Here is a 20,983-nt window from a genome sequence, read left to right as displayed (position 1 = left end):
AGGCAAAGTAGGACGGTTCGATCTGCTCCCCACAACGTACTGCTGAGAACACGGAGGACATTTAGAGAACGGGTACAACGGACAGCCAAATATGACACATGTAGAGACCAGCTAAGTTTCCTGTCAAATGTAAGACCTATAACTTTTGTTGTCTCCATGAATGGTAGAGCAATGGGACCGAGATGTAAGGACAGTGGGAGAAACTCTTTGTAGCACCAGAAGTTAATACAGACAGTCTTCTCGGCAGAAAAACAGAAGCCATTGGCGACACTCCAGGAGTAAAGACAGTCAAGACAACGCTGAACATAGCACTCCAGGAAACATGTACGCTGCGCGCTGCAATAGATGGTAAAATTGTCCATGAAAAGGTAGCTTGAGACATCAGCTGGGAGGCAATCCATTATTGGATTGATCGCTATGGCGAAGAGAGTGACGCTCAAAACTGAGCCCTGTGGCACCCCATTCTCCTGACGAAAGGCGTCGGACAGGACAGAACCCACATGTACCCTGAACTGTTGATCCATTAAAAAGGCACGAATAAAAAGAGGGAGGTGACCGCGAAGGCCCCATGTATGCATGGTGCGGAGAGTGCCCGCCCTCTAACAGGTGTCGTAAGCCTTCTCCAAATCAAAGAACACAGCCATGGTCAGTCGCTTTCGCAAGAAGTTATTCATAATGAAGGTCGACAAGGTAACCAGATGGTCAACAGCAGAGCGGCACCTACGAAATCCACATTGTACATTGGTAAGTAGGCATCGAGATTCAAGCAGCCAAACCAAACGAGAGTTGACCATTCGTTCCATCACCTTACAGACACAGCTGGTAAGGGAAATGGGTCGATAACTGGAAGGCAAGTGCTTGTCCTTTCCCAGCTTAGGAATCGGGACAACAATAGATTCGTGCCAGCATGTGGGAACATGACCCTCAATCCAGATGTGATTTTAAGTACGAAGAAGAGAACCTTTACCCACAGGAGAAAGGTTCTTCAGCATCTGAATAAGAATAGAATCAGTGCATTTTCAAGTTCCCGCATGGTGAATGGGGCATTATAACTTTCATGATTTGAGGAGTGGAAGTTAGGCGGCCTTGCCTCGGCTGCCTGTTTTTGGGGGAGGAAGGCAGGGTGGTAATGAGCGGAGCTCAAAACCTCTGCAAAAAAGCGGCCGAAGGCATTGGAGACATCCTCAGGGGCCACAAGAACGTCATCCGCGACCGTCAAGCCAGAAACTGGTGAGTGGACCTTAGTGCCAGATAGCTGGTGCAGGCTACCCCAGACAACAGAAGAAGGAGTAAAACTGTTGAAGGTGCTTGTGAAAGCAGCCCAGCTTGCTTTCTTGCTTTCTTTAATAACACGACGACACTGCACACGTAAAGCGTCTCTACATGCTGCGGTCCACCAGGGGCCGGTACGTGATGTGGAGAAGAAGTAGTATGAGGGATGGAATATTCAGCAGCAATGAGAATGACTTCCATGAGGTGTGCGACCTGACTATTGCAGCTTGCGAAGGTTTGATCCTCAAAATTCGCCCTGGAAGAGAAGAGCCCCCAGTCTGCTTTGGAGATATTCCAACTAGTTGATCATGGAGATGGGGTATGATGCAGGAGATGGATAACACAAGGGAAGTACTCTCTTGAATACGTATCAGAAAGTGCGTACCACTCAAACCAGCGTGCAAGTTGGGTAGTACATACAGAGGTGTCTAAATGGGAATAGGTGCAAGTTGTGTCCGAAAGAAAAGTACGGGTGCCAGTATTGAGGCAGACAAGATTGAGGTGGTTGAAAAGGTCTGCTAACAGGGAGCCTCTCGGGCAGGATGCTGGAGAGCCCCAAAGGGGATGGTGGGCATTGAAGTCTCCAGTCAACAAAAATGGTGCAGGTAGCTGAGCAATAATTTGTATCATGTCTGCCCTAGTAATGGCAGACGACGATGTAGTGTAAACGGTACAAATGTAAAATGTAAAAGTGGGGAGAGTAATTTCGACGGCAACTGCCTGCAGGTCGGTGTGCAATGTGATGGGATCATAGTAGATATCATCCCGGACCAGCAACATAACCCCTCCATGAGCTGGGCTATCTGCCACAGGGGGCAGGTCAAAACGCACAGAGACATAGTGTGCCAAGTCAATTTGATTGCATGGGCGTAGCTTCATTTCCTGGAGAGCTATGACGAGCGGACAGTGCAAGCGTAGCAGCAACTTTAAGTCCTCTCAGTTGGAGCGAATGCCGCGAATATTCCAATGAAGAAGTGCCATCGTGAGAAGAAAAAGAAAAAGGAGAAGCAAGAAGGGGTCACCTCGAAGGCCGCTGAGGGCCTGGGTTCGAGCGAGCACTGCTGCTGCTGCTATCAATTGGTGGAGAGTCATTGTCCATTTGTTCAATAGGTTTGTCGGCCATCTTGTTAAGATGGCCGGGAGGGGGAGCTTCCTCCACCGGTGAACAGCCAGATGTTCGGCTACAAGCGGTGCAGCCCCGCGGAACGGATGACGGCCTGGGGCAGCAACTGCTGGGTGGCGCAAGAGAAGAAATGCGCTGTGGCGGAGAAGGAGAACTTTGCTTCCTATGAGCCTTCTTGGAAGGCTGTTTAGTCGAAGTACTGGTCGATGGCTGGGAGTTCGGGGTACGTAGGAAGTCTTCACGGGACGATTCCTTCTTGAAGGCCCGTGCATCTGACTTTTAGGTCTTAGTCTTGGCAGAAGCTGATGAAGGTGCTTGTGTCTTATGGGTGATGGGAGGAAGAGGAGACATTGACTGGGTGATCTTAGCACTGGCTGAATGGATGACCGCAGAGCTTAAGGTCAGATTGCATGTCTGCGTCGACACCTCCCTGGTAGTCCGAGGAGAGGCGAGGACAATACTGTATTTCCCTGCTGGGAGCAGCCTGGGCTTCCTACTAGCAAATAGCTTGTGAGCAGCCGAGGTGGACACTTTCTCTTTGACCCGAATTTCCTGTATACAGCGTTCATCCTTGTAGATGGGACAGTCGCGGGAGGACACTGCATGGTCACCCTGACAGTTCACACAATGAGGAGACGGAGGTTGACAGTCACCCTCATGGGCGTCCCTGCCACAAGTGACGCATTTAGCCGCTTTAGAACAAGACTGGCGGGTGTGATTAAAATGCTGACACTGGTAGCAGCGCGTAGGTGTCTGAACATAGGGGCGAACAGAGATAACCTCATAGCCCACTTTGATGCGCGAAGGCAGCTGAACACTATCAAAGGTCAAAAAAAGTGTCCAGTTTGGTACAAGGTCATTGTCGACCTTTCTCATGACCCTATGGACAGCCGTTATGCCCTGCTCAGTGAGGAAAGACTGAATCTCCTTGTCAGTCAATCCATTGATTGATCTAGTATATACCACACCACGTGATGAAATCAAAGTGCGGTGAGCCTCCACCCGGACAGGGAACATGTACCGGAGTGTGGCCCGAAGGAGTTTTTGTGCTTGAAAGGTGCTCTCAGTTTCCAACAACAAGGTACCATTACGCATCCTGGTACAAGACTTGATAGGTCCGGCTATGGCATCTACGCCATTCTGAATGACGAAAGGGTTAACAGATGAAAAATCCTTTCTGTCCTTAGATCTAGAAACTACTAGGAACTTTGGGGCAGGCGGTAATACTTTTGTCACTGGTGGCTGGTCATGTTTCCATTTTTGGACAGAAGATGAGAGAGAAGAAGGAGAGAAATCCATTGTGGATGAATCCCCCATGATTACCAGCATCTCCGATGGCGCGCTCCTTCCTTGTGGGGACCCTCTCAGAGGGTGCTCCCGCCTTAGGTGAATGTTTACACCTCAGGTCACACCTCCCGAGAAACGGATGGAGGGACCAATTGGCATGGTGGGAAGGTGTCAGCTCAGGCAATCACCCCTCCCCGGGCCTGGCCTTTACCAGGGGGTACGTGCGTGCCTTACTTGTCTACCCAGGACGGGGAATTACACGTTACCCCGTCATCAGCTACGCGTGCGAATGGGTGGGTCGGCCTTCAAGCACACACAGGGAGGAAAGAAGAATTGGAAGAAAAAGGGAGAGAGGGAGAGAAAGGACAGACTGACTCAAACGCCGAGGTGGAGACCATAGGGTGGGCAAGAAGGCAAGGAGAAGGAGGCAAGGTAAAAAGTAAGGAAGACAGTAAGAGAGGGAGAAGGACAAAGAAAGGAAACAAACGAAGGAAGGAAGAAACCAGAATAAACAAAAAACCAAAATGACCACAAACATAAGTCATGGAACCATCCGCCTCTGGACGCAGGCGCAAACTACCCCCTTGAGGGGGAGGGACTCGTTTTAGTCGCCTCTTACGACAGGCAGGAATACCTCGGGCCTATTCTAACCCCCAGACCCGCAGGGGGGTACCATTTGCCTGTGAAGAAATTTTGCATCATTTCCATGCTGAAGGTGATGCATTTCTAAGAAAATTGTTACAGTTGATGAGACTTAGGTCCACTAACACCAACCAGAAACAAAAACGTCAAGCAAGAAATGGTACTGCAGCTCATTGTCAAAACCAAAAAAATTCCACAGTCAACTGTCTGCTCAAAAAGTCATGCTCATTATCTTCTGGGATGCTAATGGACTAATTTTGGAGCATTATATGGATAGGGGAGTGAGAGTAACTAGTACTTTTTATTGAGACATGCTGAAAAATTAACTTCGCCCTGCAATCAGGAGTAAACGACTAGGACTTCTAACTTTAGGTTTATTGCTACAGCATGACAACACATGACTACATACAGCTTGTAAAACAGCTGAGGCTATTCAGGAAATTGAATTTGAATATCTGGTACATCATCTGCATTCACCAGACCTCAGCCCTATTGTCTCAGTGCGGCTGGTCCCGGCGAGGTCCCTCGGGCATGGGTGTGTGTGTGTGTGTGTGTGTGTGTTTGTCCTTAGGATAATTTAGGTTAAGTAGTGTGTAAGCTTAGGGACTGATGAACTTAGCAGTTAAGTCCCATAAGATTTCACACACACACACACACACACACACACACACACACACACACACACACACATCCTATTGTCTCATCTGTTTGGTGCACTCACTCAAAGAAGCAATGGGAGGCTGGCATTTCGAAACTGGTTATGAGGTGAAAACCACAGTGTGCAACTGACTACACATGAGGCCAAAATAATTCCTTCACTGGGGTGTCTACGCACTTCCAAAGTGGCGGAATCCCTGCATTCAATATCAGGAAGACTACATCAAAAAATGACATTAAGTTTTTCCTTCATTGTTACAATTAAAAATATTATAGCACTTTTAAGGTTTTCATTTGCATTACCCTTGTATCATCACTTCATGTACTATGTGGACAAGTGTTCTATACTTTTCAAGCTGTTAAAATCTTGCTGAAATTTAGTAGGCTTACTAAACACACAGATTTGGAAAGACATTAATGGGAAGATGATGTTCTGTAGCTCCGTGTTACCTGAAACTTTTCTCAATTTTTTCCATACTTGTACATGAAAAACAGAATACCTGGCAGCTATTTTTCACGTTACAAATGACAACAGAACACAAATTTGACTATTTACTTACCAAAACTCTGATGAAACAGTAAATTTCTGTACTTCTGAAGGAGAGCACAGATAAAGACCGTGGCCACGATTACTAAAGCAGAAAGTCCTTGCTATCCTGTAAAATAAATGAAAGCAAAAATAATATTAATCTGACTATGAAACAATTCAAATGATAGAAATAGGTGTGTACTAAAAGAAGAACTTTGCAAAAAAATGACAAAACTTACACTAAGGATGGTACACGAAAATAGAAGCAGACATGAGACAACAAAATGAGCATAATAATACCCTTACATTGATGTGTAGAGACTTTATTGAAAGAACTAAGGCTTTTTTATTTACACTGACACAAGCTGCAATTTATGTATAGTTTGTTTTTATAACAGAATAATATATGCATCACGAAAGAAACACATACAACAGATAAATGACTTCACACAATTGACAAATTTTTAAAATGAAAACAAATTTACCTACAACATGAATACTGTCAACAAAATTACCAGAAAGTGCATGCTCTTTGAAGTGGTGAGGGAGAAAAATTGTAATTACTGTAGCATAGTGCATACAGTTTTAATAGGTACGAATGTCAAATATCAGTGAGCATTAACAGCGAAGTCATTAATAACAGTGGTTTCATTAAGAAACGTGTTTAGCTTTATATTAAAACTCTCAAAATATCCTTGAAACAGATTGAACCTACAGAAGTGGTCTAGTAACTACAATGAGATTACTGAATTATGACACAGGTTTGGGCAGACTGGTTAGGCTACCATGTAATCCCAACACCCCTCACCTCCAATTTATATTGACATTCACATAAATAGGTAACCATCTTAAAATAAAATAGTAATGCAGTTTTCTATGCAACAACGTACACATCGCTCAACAAACAGATATTAAGCAAACAACCTCACAAATCAGCAAGCATTATTAAAAAAAAAAAGAACAAATCATACTGAGCAATTTATTTGCAAATGGGCCACATAGAAGGATATTAGTACCACCATAAACCATACTGATTGATAGGGAATAAACAATACTGAATGCAAGTAAAGGAGCACTGGGCAGGAGAACAATATCTTCAAGAGGTTTCTGCAACAATACAGAGGTAACACGCAAAAACACAATGCATCTATGAACTTTACCTTTCTTGTCCTTGTCCACAATTTTTCAGCACCTGTGTAACTAAACTGTATTATCATCTTGCCAATGTTCCACCCCTCACCTAATTACCATCTAATAAACTAAATACTCCTAGCAAACATTCCCTCTTCTCCCAATTTTCTTTTTTTTCCCCTAAGAGAAGAAAAGTCCTTGTACTGAGGCAGCAACCTAAGTGTTTGCATCAAGTGAATCTTTAACAATGTTGCATAACTATAATCATCTTCTTCTGTATTTCTGTATCATAGATAACAGTGAGTGGAGAAAGCTCGCTGACATGCAAGGACCGTTTTATTGTATGAATGCATACTAAGGGCAGAGAGAGAGAGAGAGAGAGAGAGAGAGAGAGAGAGAGAGAGAGAGAGAGAGCACAAGCAAGAAATCACACGACTGAAGCTTGAGATTCTGGTTTGATTCTGTACATTCTAATGTGCACTTAACATTTATGCATGCACTTTATAGGACTGTAACATGCAATTACACTTTTTTTCAGCATCTGCTGTGGCCTTGATCAAATTATTATACCATAGAACAATTGTAACATCTATCATGCTTAATAATTATACAGAGGGTCACATGCTGTAGCTTTCAATTTTTATCCAGTTAAGATCTACCTTCATCTCATTTCCACAGAATTTTCATGCAGTTTTGGTTTTAAATATGTTTTTCAATTGGTCATTTTATTGGCCCATGCAAATATGCAACTGCGGTATTACTGTTTTCTACTTAGTTGCAAATACTAACAATAATAAGTTCTGCAATTTGTTTAAACTGAGACAAAACACATCACAAACAGTGCAAAAAAGAATTGAGACAAAGATCAGCATAAATACATAACCAACACAAGAAAACTAGTACCCATTTAATCAACAGAAAAATGATTATTCATGAACTGATGTTCTTTTCAAATTACTAAGGCATAAGATAAATGGTCTGATTAATTTGTGTGTTTACGTAATTCTTTGTCTTCAATACTTGTTAGTTTGTAAATGAAAGGGGGGCAAAGTACATGAAAGGAATCCAAAGTCCAGTCACACTGCTAGCAACTGATGGTAGATTGGAGTCAACAACTACAATTATGTGCAGGTATTCTAGTGAAGATGAAATCCCTTTAAGTGGCGAGCAGATATCATATGTTGTAGTAAAGTGACCACTAGCAAAACTGTTCTTAAATTAATAAGATTACACTTCAAAACAACTTGGGTCACACACATGTGACTATCCCACACAGAACATAAAACTAAACTTTTCCATTTTCATCAATTGGCATCTTAGTTTAGTCACTTCCTGAGACAAAATGTACATTGCTAATTTAACATTGCAGTTCCAGCAGAGATATTTGTATAATACACATTTTGTTGAAGGGACTGGGGTACAGAAAAGGAGAGAAAAAGAAGAGGATATGACTAAAATGAGGAAAACACTAACAGCACCTTTCCTTGAAATTTTAATATGACAGTATTATTTCTTGAGCTGAACTGGAGTGGCTCATGTACAGTGAACAAGAATATTTCTTATGTTCTCCAACACGACTATTCTTACATTAATGAAACACACTGGACGAAAAAAATGTGTCCAGTAGTGGGAGTGAATCACAGGTAACACCCATCCACAGGTTGTCTGATAAGTCCCCTATACCCCTTTTGACTTTGCACAATTAAAGAAAATAAATAACTGTTTCATTGTTATATCTATTCTGAAGTTGGCAAAAAACATTATTGGCAGTACTGTATTGTTTTGTTACAGTTCTGTATTGTTTCAGTTGCAAATCCATGGCTGATGTGAGTGCACACACTTACACTGATGATGATTGATTAGCGGCTAGTATATGGTTACATAGACATCCGTAGACAGGGAGAATAGTGACAAACATAGTGAGTTTTTTTAGAGATTGCTTTGACCAGGTCCCACCTTGTAAAGCAACCCTGCTTGATTGGAAGTCATGTGCTTTTGTTTCAGGTAGTGTCAAAGACAGGCCACATACTGGACATAAGAAAACCCAAGAGGAAACATTTACCACCATCACTCAGTCAATTGAGAGATCTCCAGTGAAACCCATTCACAAAAGTGCAGCCGAGCGTCACGTACAACTGTCAACAATTCGTGCCCACATTGTAAAAGGTTTGAGAAAGATATGATTTATACTGTTGTTTGTGAATGAATTGTCCAGCAATAACATGGAGCAAGTGTAGCCTTCCACAATTTGTTGGCACAATTCCAAAATGCCCTCTCACTCAAGAATGTTATTTTCTGATGCATGTGGAATATAGCACAGTTCACACAAGAGAAATGTGGTCTTCTGGTCTAAGTAAAACCCCCATTATGTGCAAGAGTTGGAAAAGAACACACCTAATTTTATGATATAGGCTGGGATTTCATCACAATACTTGTCCAGACCACATTTCTCCGAAGGGTACATGAATGGAAATTCTGAATTGGACATATTGCAAACATGGTTAATACCTCAGGCCAAAGAAAAAGCAATCATGCATCATGTGTGAATACAGCTAACAGAGCTCCAGTACTCCTTACTATACAGATTTGTGAGTTTTTTGATAAAGAATACTGATGCCACAGCTACAGGCACACACTACAAGAAGGGTAACAAGAGTGATCCACAGAACCACCGTCCAAGATCTTTGATATCCATCTGTTGTATAATCTTGGAGCATATTCTGAGCTCTAACATAATGAAGTATCTCTACTACAATGACCTCCTCCATGACAACCAGAACGGATCCTGAGACCATCAGCCATGCAAAGTCCAACTCCTGTCCCTTTCACATGACATTCTCAAAACAATACATTAAGGCAGTCACACAGATGAAGTATTTCTTGACTTACAACAAGCATTTGACTCAGTATCACACTAACAATTGTTAATGAAACTATTGTCATAGGAGTATCAAATAAAACTTGTGGCTAGATTGGGGATTTCTTTGTAGGGAGGCCGATGCACATTATCTTGGGTAGAGAATTACTGACAGATGTAGAAGTAACATCAGACATATCCCAAGGAAGTGTGTTACTAGCCTTGCTGCCCATGTTTCATATTTAAGACTTGGCAGAAAATATTAACAGTAACCTTGCAATTTTTTGAGATACTTCAGTTATCTATAATGAAGTACTGTCTGAAAAATGCAGCAAATGTTCAGCCAGGTCTTGGTACATTTTCAAAGTAGTATGAATATTGGAAAATTGCTTTAAATGTTCAGAAATGTAAAATTGAGTACTTCACAAAATGAAAAAATGTAGTAACCTGGGATTACAGTATCGCAGCAGGGTATAACCATTTTTAGGACTGTGATGTGAATTCATCACATAGGCTCAGTCATAGGTACAACAGATGGCAAACTTCAGTTCATTGGTAGAATACTGCAAAAATGCCATCAGTCTACAAAAGAGATTGCTTACAAAACACTCAAGCAAATTATCCTAGAATATTGGTAAAGTATGTGTGTGGGATCTCTACCAAACAGGACTAGTACACACATGATATTGAATGAGTTCAAAGTAGGGAAGAACAAGTGGTCTAAGCTACATTTGGCCCATGTGAGAGTGTCACAATGCCAAAAAACCCAACTAGCAGATACTTGGAGAAAGATGCCAACTATCTCACAATAGCCTACTTCAGAAGTTTCAGGAATCAGTATTAAATGAGGAACTAAGGAACATACAATGACCCCCTACATATCACTCCCACAGGGACTCAAAGACAAGGTTAGACTAATTACAGCATACATAAATGCATCTGAGTAATAATTTTTCCCACTCTTCATATGTGAAAGAAAACAGGAAGAAATACTACAACAGGGTACAATGGGAAGTGCACTCTGCCATGCACTTCACAGTTGTTTGCATAGTATAGATGTAACCGTAAATGATGTGGAATAAAAATATTAAGTTCACTTGTGTTATATTTCACTGTAGTCCACATTTCATTACTAAAAATGGATTTGGAAGATATCAGGCTGAAACAAAAGTTATGTCGGATTAATGAGTGTTGACTTATCTGCTTCAGTTGCTAGTTTGTATTACAACTGCTGATGACAGTTCAGCTACTGAGTAGAGAAAAATAGAAAGAAAAATGTCTCATTGATGCCATTGTCATTTGGGACAGAACACAAGCTTCATTGGCAGATTGTTAGTGATGGAAATTGGCTTTTTTTTTGCAACCTCGGCATTTGCCTTAAGTAGTTTTGGAATATCACAGAAAATCTAAGTCAGGAAAGGGATTTTTTTATCCCATGTAGCATTTCACACTGTATTCAAATTAGAAAATACTTTCATTTATTTTTCAAATAATGATCTTTCGTTTAGGAAGCTGGGAAGGAAAAAGAGAATGAATAAAGATTATATATAGAGAAATAGAGAGGCAATATACCTGTTGAACAACTTTAATATAAGGTTTATTAATCGTGGAATATAGAAATACAAAACATTATCAAATGAGTCAAACGTTGTCTCTGAAAATTGACAGCCAACTTTACATGCACAGAATCAGGCTCAGGCATAGGCATAGGCATAGGCATAGGCATAGGCATAGGCATAGTCACATTCACATGCACATGCACATGCACATGCAAAAAACATTGCGGTATACAATATTCAAGCGACTTTCATCACATGGCTCATTCCGACAAATGCTTGTCTTTTAGAATGCAGAAGGTTTTGTGCCCTTTGAGCAAAGCAAAAAAATTTGCAAGACACATGCAACTGATGCATTTTCAATGCCAAATTTCACAAGGTGCAACTGTTTCCTGAAATAAAAAAAAATCATTTCCAGGCATCACTTAGCTGAAACACCACATTCAGTTCACACTTTTACTCTAATAGCAGACTTAATTTTATGAATCTGGCATTTTCATCTCAAAGCTCAAGATTAAGATATATATCTGGATCTTCCTAAAAACATAATTACCGTTATGCACATCACCTGCAACAGGTTTATTAAAACTGACATAAAATTTAGAGGAAAACAAGTTCTCAGTACAAAAACCTCAAAAAATTTAGTACTACTACTTTTTTTGGGCAAGTTTTTACACTGTCACCATGTAAATTGTAACACTAACCAAATAACAAATTTTCATATAAATGAAACATGTACTGTTAAAACAGTAGAGAGACATATTAATTCACATTTCACCATGGAAGCATACATTACAGTCAGATACCTTTAATGACTGTACACTACTGAGAAACTTTGTACTCCTCTAGAAGAGAAGAGGAAGCTAAGTTTTTACAGGATTACCCTTAGTTCCATTATCAAAAAGAATGCTTGTAATTGTCTTACTTTTACAGACAAAACTTAGTGATGAAAAGTGAAATATTCCATATTACGTCACTGCAGAAGCAAGTGAGCACCAAAATCATTATTCACCAGTGACCATTAGCAACTATGGTGATATATGTAAGTATTACTTTGTAACAGCGATCATTTTTTTTGCACAGTTAAGATATACATAGCAGACAATCCAAGTATAGACTGGAAGTGTATGGATTCACTTCTGTTGATACAGACAGGCAGTCTTGCCAAGTACTTTTGAACACATTTCTCAATAACTGTCTTGAGCAGATAGTTTGACAGCCCACACCCAATGGAAAAATTTTAGACCTTGTTGCTACAAACAGACCTGACACTATTGCCAGTGTTGGTATAGAGACAGGAATTAATGACCATGATGTCTTCATACAAATGATGATTACTGAAGTCTATAAATCCTTTGAGAAGGCTGAGAGACTAGTTTTGCTCAGATAAGCAGTTCTTAGCATCCCACTTAATGAATGGACATAATTCATTTCCAATATAATGGACATAGAGGTATTACGTGCCAAGTTCAAATGGATTGTAAATTGTGCTCTGGAGAAGTACACGCTGAGTGATTGGAGTAAGGACAGAAAAGACCCAGTGCAGTTTAATAACAAAATTCAGGAAATGTTGAAGAAGTGCAGAATGTTGCACTCTTGTTTTAAAAAATAAAGTCCAAATGATGACAGGCAAAAGGTAGTAGAAATTTGTGCCTTTGTAAACAGATTGATGCACAAAGCATACAACTACCACCATCATACCTTAGCAAAAAGATTCTGCTAACCCAGCAAAATTCTGGTCCTACATAAAATTACTAAGCAGGTCAAAGGTTTCTATCCACTCATGTGTTGACCAGTCACGTGGCAATAAAAGACGGCAAAAGAAAAGCTGAAGTTTTAAATTTCACATTTAAGAAATCATTCATACACAATGATCATATGAACACAGTGCCGTCTGACTGCTGCACATGTTTCCATACAGAAGACATAATACCTAACAGGCATCCCTGGTGTAGAGGAACAACTGGAAGAGTTGAAAACAAATAAGCCGCAGATCAGGATAGAATGCCAATTCAGTTTTCCAGAGAGTACTCTGCAACATCTGGCCTCTTACTTAGCTGGCATTTATCATGAATCTCTTGCCCAATGCTAAGTCCCAGGTAACTAGAAAAAAAACACAGTTGACTATTGTATATAACAAAGATAGAAGAACAGGCCTGCAAAATTATAAATTAAAATCCTTAACATCAGTTTGCTGCAGAAATCTTGAACATGTTCTCTGTTTGAATATAATAAATTTACTTAAGAAAGAAAGCTTCTGTCCACAAATCAGCACAGATTAGAAAGCATTGGTCATTCAAAACTAAGCTGACACTTTTCTCACATGATATCTTACAAATCCTGGATGTAGGGCAACAGGCAGATTCCAAATTCCCAGATTTCTGGAATTCATTTGACATTGGTGCCCCACTGCAGGCTATTGACAAAGGTATGAACATATGGAATAGGTTTCCAGATTGTCACGGCTCAAAGACTTCTTATGTAATAGAATTCAGTATGTTGCTCTCGACTGTGACTGTTTATTAGAGACAGGTTACCATCAGGAGTGCCATAGGGAAGCTTGATAGGACTACTCTTATTTTCTATGCAGATAAGTGATCTGATGGACAGGCTGAGCAGTAATCTGCTGTGGTTTGCTTATGATGATGCGGTGAATGGGAAGGTGTTGAAGTTGAGTGACTGTAGGAGGATACAGACAAAATTTTTAGTTGGTGTGATGAATGGCAGCTTGCTCTAAACATAGAAAAATGTAAGTTAATGCATATGAGTAAGAAGAACAATCCCACAATGTTCTAACACAGCATTAGTAGAGTACTGCTTGACACAATTGTGTCAATTAAATATCCAGGCATAATGTTGCAAAGTAATTTGAAACGCAACGAACACATAAGTACATTAACAGGGGTAGGTAAATGGTTGACTTTGGTTTGTTGGGAGTGTGAATTCACCTCTAAAGCAGACAGAGTGTGGAACACCAGTGCAACCCCTTTCTCAATTACTGCTTAAATGTTTGAGATCCCACCAGGTCAGGTTAAACAAAGACACTGAAGCAATTCAGAAATATACTGTTAGATTTGTTAGTGGTTAATTCAGTCATCAAGTGAATGCTATAGAGGTGCTTTGTGAACTCAAATGGGAATTTATGGAGGGAAGACAATGTACTTTTTGTAGAACCCTACTGAGAAAATTTAGAGAACCTTGCTGCTGAGCAATTCTACTGCTGCTAACATTATCTTTGTGATCATTACACAAAGTTTAAGCAAGAGAAATTGGGGCTCATATGGAGACAGACAGACAGACAGTTGTTTTACCCTTGCTTTATTTGTGAATGGAATATGAAAGAAAATGACTAGTAATGCCACAAGGTACCCTCTGCTATGCACCAAATGGGGGCTTGCAGAGTATGCCTGTATGTCGATGTAGACTCGTGGAAAAAATTATTGTAAACAACCAGCATATCCAGCGTCATACTGTGTACATGCTGACATAAGGATATTGTGCAGATACTGTTGTAATTCTAGAAAAATTGATGAATTTCTTCACGATGCATGCTGTGAAACATTAACGATACAGTCAATGCCAGATCAACAAATAGTTTACTACCAGTTTGTTTGGGCCATACTGAAAATGAGTTACCACTATCAGCTACAAAGTGTATCGACTATAGTCAAATGGACTGTGTCACATTTAATGAAAATTTTCTCTGTCATCATTTGCTCTGTTGAGCAATAAGCCTTAGTAAAACACTCTTTAGCATTTTGGATATTGCTGACTGACCATTACATGAGCCATCAGCCACACTGTTTTGTTCTTATGAGAAACGTGCAGATGTACTGAACAAACACTAAAGGAAAAGTAATTGTAGGAACTTCAAGCAGCATTGTATGATTCTTCCCCTATCCCACCATCCCCATCACATTTTTCCAATTTGGTTGGCACCCTATTAAACCAACAGATTTTTTTTTCTGCATTCCTTGTGCTTAAATGTGCCATTAAGTTGGCACCAAATGTATCATCATAAATAGTATCATATCTGACCAGCAGTAATAAATGGGAAAAGTAGCTATATCGTACTGTCAAAAATGGAGTACAGAATTTTTTTTCCTACGCAAGAAGTCTCTGTTATGAACACCATATAAATTCCTTGAAGACAATTTATTTCATTGTTATGACATACTTATCATATTTCAAAGGAATACTACAAAATGATAAACAGTCCCTCACTGACGGAATCAATTAATTAACATTATATGACATTGTATTGAGGTCCTTCAAGGAATAAGAGTGAGTAAACTGAATGTGCTGCTTCAATTTCAACCACTAGTACTAATGTGTACATCTTATCACTAATGTTTCAGCTGTAAATGTTTCATTATATATCATGCATTATCATCATGGTGTACCTAAATTAACATACTAACAGAAACTAAATTCCTTTATAAAATTTTAACAAACCATGCTTTTACATTATACACATTAGTTACTACTATCAATGGTATTGCTTGACTCGGCAAGTCTTTTTTCTCAGTCTATAATAAGAATAAAGTAATTTATTAGCTATTTTTTTTAAAGAAAAGAAGTGCAATTTTGAGCAAACAAATGTTCTAAAATTAGTAAAGTGCAAGATTTTGTTATACGTATATGTAACTCAGCTCAAAAGAAGCATGCATTTAGTGCTGTGGATACTTATTTTTTTTTTTTTAGAAAGAATAAATTTCTTAAAATTTTATATATATGTATATATACGCAAATCTGCATGCAAAATTAAATAACGCAACCTGTAACTAAATCTGAACTTCAACTAAGAACATAATCTGATAGCGTCCATGGCTGGCTTGAGTTACAAATGTGATATAAGTGTAAGTCTGAGTGGTGCTCCCCTTAAAGTTTCTGTATTTTGCTCTTATTAATATTCTGTATCCAGTCTAATAATTTTTACTATTGTCCTCACACAGCAATAAGCACAGTGCAAGATTTTATCTGTTTTAAACCCAGAAATCTCTCTATTTTACCAACGGACATAATTGCTTGATGTACAGAATGTAAGCTGTATAGTGAGGCTCATATATTCATCAGCCACTATCCCTTACCCAGATGCATGCTTTCAAATGTATGCCCTAGTTGGACTTTAAATGATGAATGCAGGTTCTGTTGAAAACAATCACATGCCAGAGAGATCATTGGAAACCTGAAACTGTCTCCTTTTTTTCAACAGCTACATAAAAATCAAATATATATTTCTATATATTTATCTATATATACAGAGGCCATCACTGCAAGAGGCTGTAGAGGCTTTTCAAATGGGCCCGTCAAATTTGTCACCAGTATTGAGAACACTGGGCAATACCAAGTTTCCACCATCTGTACAACAGTAACTGTGGATTTAAAACTGACTCCACACAGTATTTTATTCAGAACAAACAATATGTACCTGCTTTACATTATATGTATTGAGTGGCTAAAAAATGCTACAATGATTTCTTCTCCATCATAAAAAACTATGGGTTTTATCTTTTTTTCAGTATATGTGGATACAGATGTCATTGTTGCATTGTCACCTGGTAAATAATTTTCACTTTATTCAGACCAAAATTAACAAGAGGAAAGAGCATAGATGACATTATATATGCAAAATTCTTTTTTGCAAACATGATTATGTAAAATGCAATTACATTTTGGTGAAGTTTTGGTAGATTCACTGTGGCAATGGATTTAAAAAAAAATTTTAAAACAGGTATCAATTAATTAATGTGTGTGTGTGTGTGTGTGTGTGTGTGTGTGTGTGTGTGTGTGTATGTGTGTGTGCGCGTGTGTGTAGCAGCTTTCAGCTTTCAGGAACATGTTTTAGCTCTCTGCTTTGGTGGTGGAATACTTTATCTTATCAGGTTTACAGTACATCACATCTTGTTTCATACTGATAGTCAATCAATTTTGCTTACTTTTATGTTCCACTCTTTCTAATATTTATAGATACAAGATAACAAATCGATACTGTCTGACAGAGCAAACTATGCAATATTTCCACAAGTGTTCCTGAAAATGTATATCAAAGAAAGCCTTAGTAACCTAATGCATACATATTTAGTATTATTCACTGATGCATGGTTCATTGTCTACCAAGGAAGGTAATAAGAAGGTGATTGCTACACATTTCATTAACTTTGTCAAGACAGTCATCACCATGCTACTGGAATATGGAATTCAATGTAACTCTTGTTCTAATTTTGTCATTTCTTAATGAGTTTATATTATGGTATTTTAGATACTAACAATCACTCTTAACCACCACAGCTAATTGTTCTGATAAGGTCGTGTTGTAACTATAGAGACTTGACTGCTTATGTGCTCTACTATATATTAAGCAATAAAACACGGCTATTATATTTCTGAGAATTGAAACAGTTTTCTTTGCCTTTGTTGTGGAGGATAAATTACCACTCATCATCCATCAAAGATTATTACAATGCTTTATTTTCATTTCCAAAGATGGTGACATGCTGTTTCATTCATGCATATTGTGTTCGTAATATTCACCCATTGTCTTCTGACAATAAATTGTCTTCTGACACTAAATCTCAGTTATATCACAATTTGTAAGCCAAGCAGCAAGGGACAAAATTTTGACTTCCCAGTTTACCCTATTTCAACCTACTGTGTGATTTAGTTCACTTTCTTTTCTTTTCTTAATTGTTCACTTGATGTAGACTGTATATACTGTAGTAGTGTGTCGACTTACTGGTCTGTGTCTTCATTAACAAACATCTGTTGGCCCCAAATGGATAACATAGGGTCTACAATGCCCTGTTTGGTTGTCTGAAAACTGTTAAGAGGAAGAGAGAAAGATTGCAGGGTTTGTTAGAGAAATAACAAATGTCTTCTCCTTTATTTAATTACTAGTAGTGGACTTGATGCAAGCTGTGTGTTTGTTAAAAAAAAAGTTTCATGCACTGTGAGTAACTCTGCTTTACATATAAAATATCTAATATCAATTACTTCTCATTTTAAAGTCCAGTAAACAGTTATGAAGTACTTATTTGGTTGTAAGATCACTTTTCTTGAACTATTAATGAGCTTTGATAAAACAGCGAAAATTGTATCACACATAAAAACAGTTTTTCAGTATAACTGTATCTAATCCTACAAAACATTAATGTACAGATACAAATTACAGTGTTGAATACAAACATGAAAAGAAATATTGCTATACTTCTGTGCAAGCAAGCACTTTGCAAAAACACACACACACACACACACACACACACACACACACACACACACACACACACCTTCAAAATCAATCCTATTACATAGAACTGCATCTCTGTAGGTTTAAAGGGGTCATGTTATTTGCTTGTTTGAATGCAAATGACCATAAAATTTTATTTTAGTCTAAGTGCTTCTAATAGAAAAAGGCAATATCTCATATAAATCTTTGTTTGTTTGATATTAATTGTATAAAAGATTACACCCTCACTGTTTAGTAACAATAAAATGATTAGAAAATAATGGAAGATACAGCATTGCAAGAACTGCAAAAATAATTTAACTTATAGTTACATTGGGAAAGAGATCATTAAAGACTGGTTGTAGAAAGGATTAATATTTATAAAAAATCATGTTAATACACAACAAGAAGAATAACAGACAATTTAACCATGAATAAAGTTCTCATATGTTAGCAATCATATTAAAAATAATGCAGTGTGTGTGTTGATCGCAAATTAATGGTCTATACACAGGTGCCACATAAGATAGTCACATTTATTTATGATAAATGCTCACTGTACATCATTCTGACACACTTATCTAACATCCACCGGTGGTAATGAACTTTAACGTATGGTTAGAGTGAGATTATCAGACATAAAGGAATATTTAGCAACTTAAATTAAATGTATGCTCGATTAAATGATTATAATTCATCGGTTTCTACAGCAGCATGATTAGCACTGACTTTTCTTCCCCACTGTACTTAACCATTTCCTTTTTGAACATAGTGCAAAACAACAATATTATTTAGCCAGACAATCAGAAGAACTTTCACAGTTCCATATCTCCGGAGATACATGAAATTAAATGTCATTCAATTAGAAATGCATAGTACTGACAGAAGTAAGATGTTTCAGACACTACTCGGCAGATGAACTACAAATCAGCATTATCTCATCTGGCACAATATCTGCAGGAAAGCAAATAGAACCTGTGCAGTGTCCCTAGTAATGAAATTGTCTGCAAGTGTATTATTGTCAATCACTGCATGGCTCTTCTTATAATCTTTATCATGTTAATGAAGATAATGAAAGCCAATTTTAAAAAAATCCAATTAAGGATCTAAATCAAGGTAATTAAACCAAATTTTGAGACCTGACCCTTATGAACTTATGACTATATCCTAATGTTTAATTAATCATCTTAATCAGGCACCAACACGTATGATTTTTCAGTACTGTTATTTTTCATGAAAAACCATCAAATCTTGAAATGTAGTAGTGTTTGACTGTGATTCAAGCCGAGATAAATGCTGTAGCAATCATTTGGGGGGCTAGTTCATCAACACAGAGATTCACTTGCATCCACGTGCTCTTTGAGTGTGGCAGAAGATCATCAGACACACAGAGAGAAATCTTGCTAACCAAAGTACCACAAGCTCCTTGTTCCCCAAATATCAGCACCTACTGAAACATTAAAATGCAATGGCAATGTGCTAAGTACTGGACATGGCATGAAACTTAATAGATGATGCAAAAGTGCCTCATGATAAAAACTTTTAGACTTCATTTCTACATCTACATCTACATTTATACTCCGCAAGCCACCCAACGGTGTGTGGCGGAGGGCACTTTACGTGCCACTGTCATTACCTCCCTTTTCTGTTCCAGTCGCGTATGGTTCGCGGGAAGAACGACTGCCGGAAAGCCTCCATGCGCGTTCGAATCTCTCTAATTTTACATTTGTGATCTCCTCGGGAGGTACAAGTAGGGGGAAGCAATATATTCGATACCTCATCCAGAAATGCACCCTCTCAAAACCTGGACAGCAAGCTACACCGTGATGCAGAGCGCCTCTCTTGCAGAGTCTGCCACTTGAGTTTGCTAAACATCTCCGTAACGCTATCACGCTTACCAAATAACCCTGTGACGAAATGCGCCGCTCTTCTTTGGATCTTCTCTATCTCCTCCGTCAACCCGATCTGGTACAGATCCCACACTGATGAGCAATACTCAAGTATAGGTCGAACGAGTGTTTTGTAAGCTACCTCCTTTGTTGATGGACTACATTTTCTAAGGACTCTCCCAATGAATCTCAACCTGGTACCCGCCTAACCAAAATTAATTTTATATGATCATTCCACTTCAAATTGTTCCGCACGCATACTCCCAGATATTTTACAGAATTAACTGCTACCAGTGTTTGTTCTGCTATCATATAATCATACAATAAAGAATCCTTCTTTCTATGTATTCGCAATACATTACATTTGTCTATGTTAAGGGTCAGTTGCCACTCCCTGCACCAAGTGCCTGTCCGCTGTAGATCTTCCTGCGTTTTGCTACAATTTTCTAATGCTGCAACTTCTCTGTATACTACAGCATCATCCACTAAAAGCCACATGGAACTTCCGACACTATCTACTAGGTCATTTATATATACTGTGAAAAGCAATGGTCCCATAACACTCCCCTGTGGCACACCAGAGGTTACTTTAACGTCTGTAGACGTCTCTCCATTGATAACAACATGCTGTGTTCTGTTTGCTAAAAACTCTTCAATCCAGCCACACAGCTGGTCTGATATCCCGTAGGCTCTTACTTTGTTTATCAGCCGACAGTGTGGAACTGTATCGAATGCCTTCGGGAAGTCAAGGAAAATAGCATCTACCTGGGAACCTGTAATCTAATATTTTCTGGGTCTCATGAACAAATTAAGCG

At 38.9% G+C, this 20,983-nt stretch overlaps 1 protein-coding gene across 3 annotated transcripts in view; it reads right to left on the bottom strand.

Annotated features, from left to right (window-relative positions):
• The window catches only part of LOC126183238 (syntaxin-binding protein 5), a 976,467-nt gene that overhangs the window by 29,490 nt on the left and 925,994 nt on the right, over positions 1 to 20,983 (bottom strand). For 2 of the 3 annotated variants that reach the window (XM_049925028.1, XM_049925030.1), the window contains exons 20-21: positions 17,791 to 17,874; positions 5,542 to 5,637 (exon numbers count right to left, since the gene is read on the bottom strand). In XM_049925028.1, coding sequence (XP_049780985.1) covers positions 5,542 to 5,637; positions 17,791 to 17,874 — 180 coding nt within the window. The remainder of the gene's footprint in view (positions 1 to 5,541; positions 5,638 to 17,790; positions 17,875 to 20,983) is intronic. The other variant, XM_049925029.1, reaches the window with a different exon arrangement.

This window comes from Schistocerca cancellata, chromosome 4 (assembly GCF_023864275.1).
Source record: "Schistocerca cancellata isolate TAMUIC-IGC-003103 chromosome 4, iqSchCanc2.1, whole genome shotgun sequence".
Taxonomy (NCBI): domain Eukaryota; kingdom Metazoa; phylum Arthropoda; class Insecta; order Orthoptera; family Acrididae; genus Schistocerca; species Schistocerca cancellata.
This window is presented reverse-complemented; position numbering and strand designations above follow the sequence as displayed.